Source organism: Oratosquilla oratoria, chromosome 28 (genome assembly GCF_046742065.1).
Source record: "Oratosquilla oratoria isolate Oo_2021 chromosome 28, ASM4674206v1, whole genome shotgun sequence".
Taxonomy (NCBI): Eukaryota; Metazoa; Arthropoda; class Malacostraca; order Stomatopoda; family Squillidae; genus Oratosquilla; species Oratosquilla oratoria.
The window spans coordinates 35,501,170-35,510,154 of NC_134804.1; the positions used below are offsets into that span (position 1 = coordinate 35,501,170).

General features: G+C 35.0%; 1 protein-coding gene across 1 annotated transcript in view; it reads left to right on the plus strand.

Moving 5' to 3' along the window:
* Positions 1 to 5,758, plus strand: part of LOC143040479 (uncharacterized) — a 7,573-nt gene extending 1,815 nt beyond the window's left edge. The window contains exons 2-3 of the mRNA XM_076211571.1: positions 3,662 to 3,718; positions 5,669 to 5,758. Of these exons, the coding sequence (XP_076067686.1) occupies positions 3,662 to 3,718; positions 5,669 to 5,758 (147 nt within the window). The remainder of the gene's footprint in view (positions 1 to 3,661; positions 3,719 to 5,668) is intronic.
* Positions 5,759 to 8,985: the final 3,227 nt, after the last annotated feature.

Sequence of the window (8,985 nt, forward strand, 5' to 3'; positions counted from 1 at the left end):
AATTTCTGCACGGTCACCATACTGAACAGGTCTTGTAAGAAAGATCAGACAAAGAGCAACTCGCATACATAGTCGCAGGACCCACTGCTAACTGGCACGTCCCCTTGATAGCGAACAGGGAAATTCTTCATAGATATATGGGGTGCGGTCATAATGACGACGTGGACCATTCGGCACCCTATAGATATATAGGGTTTCAGGGAATTTTAATGAATAAGTAACACCAGAGAAATATCTCACCAGAAACTATTTGGCAGGGAGGTGAGATTACTACCAAAAAAGCCCTTCATATTAATCATGAAGAATAGAAACAAAACAAACGGGCGTTCGTTTTGGATCATCGTCATCTAAAGGTCCAATCGCATTTTAATCATGTGTGTGCCACGGAATGTGAGTAAGCACTGTCCAAGGAGATCCTAGTCTTGGACATTAAACAGCATCAAGAAAATGAAGATCTTATACTTACAACGTAATAATACTCTCAGAAGACCATAGGCTGGAGAGCCTAATGGAAGAACTACACAACATCAAGTGGGACATCGTAGGACTGAGCGAAGTCCCGAAGAGTGGAAGAAAAGCTGATACAATTGCAAGATAGTCACCACCTTATCTATTTATAGAGGTAAGGGCAAAGAAAGAATCTAGTGGAGTAGGATTCTTGATCAACCAAAAATTTGCTGGTAGCGTAGTGAGGTGCATTAGTTTATCAGACAGGGTAGCTTGGATTATGATTAAGCTATGTAAAATATATTCTAAAACAATTTAGGTTTATGCACCAACTTCACAGAGCTCAGACGATGAAATTGAATCCTTCTATAATGATATAAGTCAGGTAATGAATCAAGAAAAAAGTAAGTACACGTTGGTAATAAGCGACTTCAATGCTAAAGTTGAAATGAAGATGGGAGATGAGTCGTGCATTGGGAAATTTAGAGTAGGCGAAAGAAATGACGGAGGCAAGCTGTTAGTCAATTTTGCAGAGAATTACAGCATATGGATAATGAACACTTTCTTTCAAAAGCGCGCAGGTCGTAAATGGAAGTGGAGAAGTCCAAATGGAACAGCAAAGAACGAAGTAGACTTCATGTTAGGAGATGAGAGCAAGAGCGTTAGCAATGTTACGGTGATAAATAAAGTCAACATAGGTAATGACCATAGAATGGTAGGCTGCAGAGCTAAATTCCACTTCAGAGCCGAAAGAAATAAACTAGTTTTAAAAAGAAAATCAGGCTAGCAAAGGTTAAGATGATAAGATGGAATTTCAGTTACAAATTAAAAATAGATACGAAATTTTAAGAATTAACGAGAACACAGTCGAAGATATGAATTTGAATTTAGGGAATATCACTAGGGAATCGGCAGAGACAGTAGAAAGTACAAAAAGTATTAGAGAAAACAAATATTCCAAAGCTACAAATGACCTAATTAAAAGAAGGACGACAATGCAGATTAAAAGTAAGAGAGACGAAATAGAAAAAGTAGAACTAAACAAGTTTATCAACAAAAGGCAGAGATCAGATAAAAGAAAGAAAAACGTGAATAAAATAGAGAAAACTATTCGGAAAGGTATAAGTATTAAAGGGACCGAGCGAAGACATGCGTTAGGAAGACAACAAATGATATGTTTGAGAGAGAGAAATGGAGAAAACATTAAATGCAGAGACAGAATAGTGGAAAGAGTAGAAGAACTTTACCGTAGTTGAGTCAGTAAATTCATCTGTAAACGTTAGTAGCGTACCAGAGGCTACAAAGGAAGAAGTAGAATTTCCTCTAAAATATATTAAATGAGTAAAAGCGCCTGGGGAAGATGGTATATCGATAGATCTGTTGAAAGATGCAGGGAAAGAAGTTCATATTAAGTTAGCTCCGTTGTACACCCAGTGCTTACGTCAAGAAAGCGTTCTGAATCGTGGTGCAATGGTATAGTAATTTTGCTTCATAAAAAAGTAGAACAGAAGAACCTTAGTAACTATCGAATGATTAGCTTACTATCAAATGTATATAAAGTATTCTTCAGGATCCTTACAAATAGACTAAATTAAGTTTTAGATGGAAACCAACCAAGAGAACAAGCAGGTTTTAGGAGCGGATACTCAACTCTAGACCATTTGCAGGCGATTAACCAACTTATCGAGAAAACGACAGAATGCAATGTACCTCTCTGTTTTAATATTTGTAGACTACGAGAAGGCCTTTGACTCGGTAGAACAAATAGAAATATTAAACTCACTACGCAATCAGGGTAAAAACGAACAGATCGTAAGGATTTTAGAAAAGATTGATGCGAAAGATACCGCTATAAATCGACTACATAACGATTCAGAAAAGACCAAGATCAAAACAGGAGTACGGCAAGGTGATACCATTTCACCCAAAATATTTACAGCTTGCTTGGAAGATATTTTCAGAAGGTTGAGTTGGGAAGAGAAAGGTTTAGGGGTTAATGGCGAATATTTGAGCCACCTAAGATTGCGGATGACATTATTCTTATTTCAGAAAGAGCAGAAGACTTGCAAGATATGCTGAGTGATCTAAAAAAGGAAAGTTTCAAAGTAGGTTTAAAAATTAATAAGACCAAATCCAAAGTAATGTTCAACACGAAAGTTCAAAGTAAAGAGATTGTAATTGATGGTGAAAGTCTTGAAGAAGTTGAGGAGTATAATTACTTAGGCCAAGTGGTGAAAGTAACAAAAGATCATGATAATGAAATAAAAAGACGTATTGCAATTGGTTGGAAAGTGTTTTGTAGGTAGAATAGAATCCTGAGAGGCTCTCTAACTTTATGTTTGAAACGTAAAGTTTACAATCATTGCATTCTGCCAGCAATGATCTACGGGTGTGAGACTTGGAAACTGACAAAAGCAATGGAAACACAGCTAAGGACAGCACAGAGGATAATGGAAAGATCAGTGATGGGAATAACGTTGAGAGACCAAAAGAGGGCAAGTTGGGTGAGAGAGCAGACAAGAGTGAAAGATATTGTGAAAACGGCATGTAAGTTAGTGCGAACGACTGATGAGTGATGGAGCGGGTGTGTTGCTGAGATAAAAAAAAATGTTGAGATCGAGAAAGAAGTACGGTAAGGCGATACAATGCTATGAAGAAAGCATTTGTGCAGCAGTGGACTCAGAATGGCTGATTTGATTATATATATATGTATATATATATATATATATATATATATATATATATGTATATCTGTATATACATACATATATGTATATATATACATATATATACATACATATACATGTATATATATATATTTATATATACATACACACACACACATATATATATATATATACATATATATATATATATATATATATATATATATATATATATATATATATATATATATATATATATGAACTTTCGGTTGTCTCTGCATTCACTGTTGTTTTGTTTTTCTTTTTCCTCGTTTTTCGGTCTTCTTTTCGTTCTTCTCTTGTTGATGCTTCTCATACATCTTTCTTATTCTTCTTAGTATTGTTTATCTTCTTCCTTTTTATTTCTCTATTCTTTTTCTTCAATTTCCTTTAAACCAATGATACTCTCACGTGTTATTTGATTTTGATAAACAGCCACTGGCTCTTTGAGGGTCTTCATTGTCTGCTTGTATTCCATTATCTCAGTGTTTGTATTTCTTTTTCATCAGAGGCTTTGTCGGGAATTGGATCCCAAAGGTTATAGGATGAGATCGGATGTTTTGTGGGTAAAGGGTTCGGAAATGGGTAGATACCTTATATTAGTGGGAAAGTTAAAGGGGAAAAGATATTCTTATATGGGTTAGTTGGTGATGGTCTTCTGAGTGTGTCATTCTCATTAATGCTGTATCTGTATTTAGTGCTTATACTTATATGTATATACATATACATATATATATATATATATATATATACATATATACTGTATATAAATATATATGCATATATATATCTATATATATGTATATATATATATATATATATGTATACGTATATGTATATATACATATATACATATATATATATATATATATATATGTGTGTGTGTGTGTGTGTGTGTGTGTGTGTGTGTGTGTGTGTGTGTGTGTGTGTGTGTGTGTGTGTGTGTGTGTGTGTGTGTGTGTGTGTGTTGTGTGGGTGTGTGTGTGTGCGTGTGCTCTGTGTTGTGTGTGTGTTGTGTGTGTGTGTGTGTGTGTGTGTGTGTGTGTGTGTGTGTGTGTGTGTGTGTGTGTGTGTGTGTGTGTGTGTGTGTGTGTGTGTGTGTGTGTGTGTGTGTGTGTGTGTGTGTGTACATACATGCATATACCAAAGGCTTTCTTCCCCTTACAAGGGAGGTAGCCAAAAAAAAAAACAAAGGCATAAAAACCACTCCCACCCATTCCATCCCCTACATACTCCACTTCTCTTTATCCTCTTCCCTCCCTCTTACCTTGACAACTCCTGCCTGGATGACGGGTCATCCCTGCATTTTGTCCACTGCCCTGAATCAGAAGTAGTGCCGCAATACACAGCACAACCACAGCAAGGCCGCTTCATTAAATCAGAGACCCCCCTCTCCGTCCCCTCATGCAGAAAAAGAGAAGACGGGGAGAAATCTCTTCTGGCTGCGTCAATTTATTTCTCATATATATTAACCCACTCCCACCTCTACCCATTCTCTATCATACAAAACAGCATCATCCATACACAATCATTCTCCCTTCACCCCTATTTTCTGTTCTCTCTCTTGCTTCCTCAACAGACATCCCCCTCTTTCCCAATGCCCCTTTTACCTCATCCATCCATCTCATCCTACGTCGACACCTGATGTTCACTCCTTCCACCTGTGCCTTTCACACCTCTTTTAGTAGTCTTTCTTCAATCATTATTTCCATGTGTCCAAACCACCCCAATCAACTTTATCTCCCAACTCCATTTCCACCTCTGTTCTCCTCCTCACTTCCTCATTTCTGACTCTATCCAGCCTAGTAACCCCTATCATACTTTTCAAACACATTCAAACTAAACTCCTCCTACCTCCTTCCTTTTGTTACATTTTTCTGCTCCGTACAGTGCTGTCGGTACAATCATTCCTTTATACAATCTCCTCTTAGCATCCATTCCCAAATGTCTATTTCTCTTTATATATATATATATATATATATATATATATATATATATATATATATATATATATATATATATATACATATATATATATATATATATATATATATATATATATATATATTGAGAGAAATTCGCCAGTAACAGCGACATCAATCCGATAATTTATGGCTCTGTGAAGGTGATCTTACGGGTGGCCGATAGGAGTGGGTTCGAATCCTGGATGTGACTGTCATAAAAATTATAGGATATATATATATATATATACATACATATATATATATATATATATATATATATACATATATATATATATATATAAATATAAATTTAAATATACATATACATATAAATATATATATGTATATATTATATATATACATATACATATATGTATATATATATATATATATATATATATATATATATATATATATATAAATATATATATATATATATATATATATATATATATATATATATAGGTAAGAAGCCTACATCAGAAGGCGTGTAGATGCTGCCAAAGCCATCATATTTGCACATTTGCACCATTTTTTGGGCTATTGGGGCAGGTCACAGTCACTGCTGAGGATCAGAGAGGAGTGTGGAATTTGAACCCACATCTAGGCAAATGTGAAAATATTACTCTTTCCATTACGTAAAAAAAATGATAGATATATAGATAGATAGATAGATAGATAGATAGATAGATAGATAGATAGATAGATAGATAGATAGATAGATAGATAGATAGATATGGAGAGAGAGAGATATAATCTTTGGTTGTTATTGTTATAAATGCATTAGATGAACTTTACCTTTGTAAATGCGTACATGAATATCCTAATATTTTTATGGGTCTTCGGTATAGAAGGCATACTTACTTTTAGTTATCAAGAGAGGGCAAATAATTGTTCTCAATATATATATATTTTCAGAAGTACCACTTGGCAGAGTAGAATCAATAGTGAGGAAGATGAATGAGCCTATATCCAATCGTTTACACTTTAAAAAGTCAACGCACCGAAGTTTCTCAATATACTAATCTAGGTATAAAGAAATAGTCATACGAACATGGAAACGCAGACGGTACAATTATCTTTCATATGCTGCACTGCAGGCTGGTGACGTCATTGGAAGCGTGTTCCTCATATTCTCTTGGTCGTGGGTTTGAGTCTCAAGTTTCTCTCCGATTTCCAAGCGACTACCTACCTTCAATAGCCCCTGAAGTGAATAATAGGACAAAGATAATGATTTTGTACGTGGCTACGCCCCTCCTGATGTTGTGCTACTCAACAGAGAAATATTTCTCTGAAGAAGCTTAAAACAAATATGGTCAGGAATAAATTCGGAACTTGACCAGTTTTTTTCCTTTTCCACCTTCTTCAAGTTATTACAATGTGTGTATGTTAAAGACAGATTGAACATTTTTAGAAGCTCTGCCATGGGATTAGAACCCAGTCCTTTTGAATCATCACACGTAGCTCGGTTGCTAGCGTCTTGACCTCGTGATTATGGACGTAATGGGTCAGGGTTCGAATCCCATGGCAGAGCTTCTAAAAAATTTATTACAATGTCTCAATAACTATTCACCTTTCTTCCTGTGTGTTACATCTAGCATTTCGTCAATTGTAAACAATCTTTATAGTAATTGCAAGAAAGTCGGTCTCGTTACAAGCTTTTGATTGAGGAATCTCAAATACTTGCCGATCATTATTGTGTTAACCTCTCTCGACTTTTTATCATCCGAATTTGTCTTACAGTAGAAGGATATCAGGGAGGAGATGTAATTTTTTCTCTGCATTAATGTTTAAAAAGCCATGGAGTTGTCTAGAAAACAAAATCAGCAGAAAAAGAAAGAAAAAAGAAATCCAAGCATCGTTGCGAGGCGGTCATTTGACTTAGTCTCAATCCTTTTACTACGTTGACATCCATTCAATGGAAGGGAAAAGTTTGAAATTGTTCTATCGTCCTCCCCTCCCATACCATTACAAAGTTTTCCTTGTCTGAAAATATCTTTCCCCTGATGGGGTCGTATAGGATAATCATACAAGCTGAATCTCAGCTTTCTTTTAGTGTTGTTGAGTCTATCTATATTCTTATCCTCATATTTCAAACCCTATGCATTCTAAACAATCTACATTTATCATATTGAACTATTTTAAGCAGATGCCAACACTGATCCTTGAGATATTCCGTACTAAGCTCTGTGCCACTTTACATACAAGAAGCCTTCAAATTAGCTTTACTTTTTCACTCTCCAGAGAAGTAAATCTGTCCAAACAGTAAGTCCCCGATACCAAACTATATTTCTAGTTTTCCTAACCCCTCTTCCTAGTTTACGTGCCTGCGCTCAATCACATACACTCGAAAGAACGCTAAAGTCGGTTGCACTGAAACCATTCTTATATGTATTCTATAGTTCTTGATATTTCAGAGATGCAAAGCATTGAGAACGGGACATGTAATTTTCTAGCTGGCTAAAGTTATGTTTGATTATTGTATGATTAAGAACGTTTGCTTGACATATCTAAATTACGTTTTAACAAACAAACTGGTCCGGAAATCAATAGAGCGAACAGTGGTTGTTAGTGCTAACTACATCAAACTACTTCAAGTCAAGACAGAGTTGGGATTGCGGTCATTAAGCTCAAATTGCTTCAAGCCAATTGAATGATATTAACCAAGCACCCGTTCAAATATGACGCAGCGCCAATGGGCATGGGATAGGTTGAGTGAAGGGACGGAGATGTAGAGGAATGGGAAAGAGGACATAAAAAGACATAATAAATAGGTACAAGTACAACAACAAAAAAGATACAAAAAATAAATTCTTTATCCTTTTGTTGCCAAAAGTGCTCCTCTTAGTTAAATAAAGAAGTACAGTTGCAGCCAGAGAATAGGAGGAATTATTGGGATAAACTGAGTGAAGCAACAGAAATGTAAAGGAATGGAAAGGAATATTTAAAAAGTATATAATAGATAGATAAGAAGGCAAGGAAAAGATGTTAAAACATGCAAATGATTATAAAGACAAAGGATAAAGATTAAAATACGAAAAAAACTGACACAGAAGGGAAATTAAACACTGGTATAGGTCGATGACATCCTCTGATGATAAATGTGTAGTAAGGGTAAATAAAGGAAATACACAAGTGTAACTGTGTGGATAATTGTATCTACGAGTACATTTATATATATATATATATATATATATATATATATGTACATATATATATATATACATATATATAAATATATATATATATACATTTATATATATATATATATATATATATGTATATATGTAGTAAAAGAGTAAGAGAGGAAATGTAGAGAGGCGCCTGTGAAAGAGGTGATCAGGAAAAGGAAGTAAAGCGAAAGTAAATAATAGAGAAGTGAGCAGGAAATAAATGAAAAAAGAACGGAAGGGGAGAAAAGATACCAGGGGAATAGGGAGAAGAGGCAACAGATCAAAGCAAAGTGAGAAAAGTGATAGAGAAAGATGAATGAAAATAAAGGAATTGAATGGGAATATAAAAAACCATCAGACAAAAAAAAAAAAAAAAAAAAAAAAAAAACCGCACCAGATTCTGGAATACGGAGTTATCATGAAACATAGAAGTGTATATGGTATTAAAAGGGAATAATTGAAAAAAAAACAATGTCTCTTGCAGGGAGTAATAAACCTAAAGTAGAAGAGAATTACAGAAAAGTATGATAAAATGTGAAACAATTAGAGCGTAAGGAAGAACGAGAATAAAAAAAAAGAAAAAGAAACCTGCATCATTACAAGTAATGGCATTCATTTCATTAGCCACGGAAGAGCTTAAGCAGCGGCTTCGTGGTCTGTTGCGGCAGCGTGGTCTGCAATGGCAAAAGCGGTAGC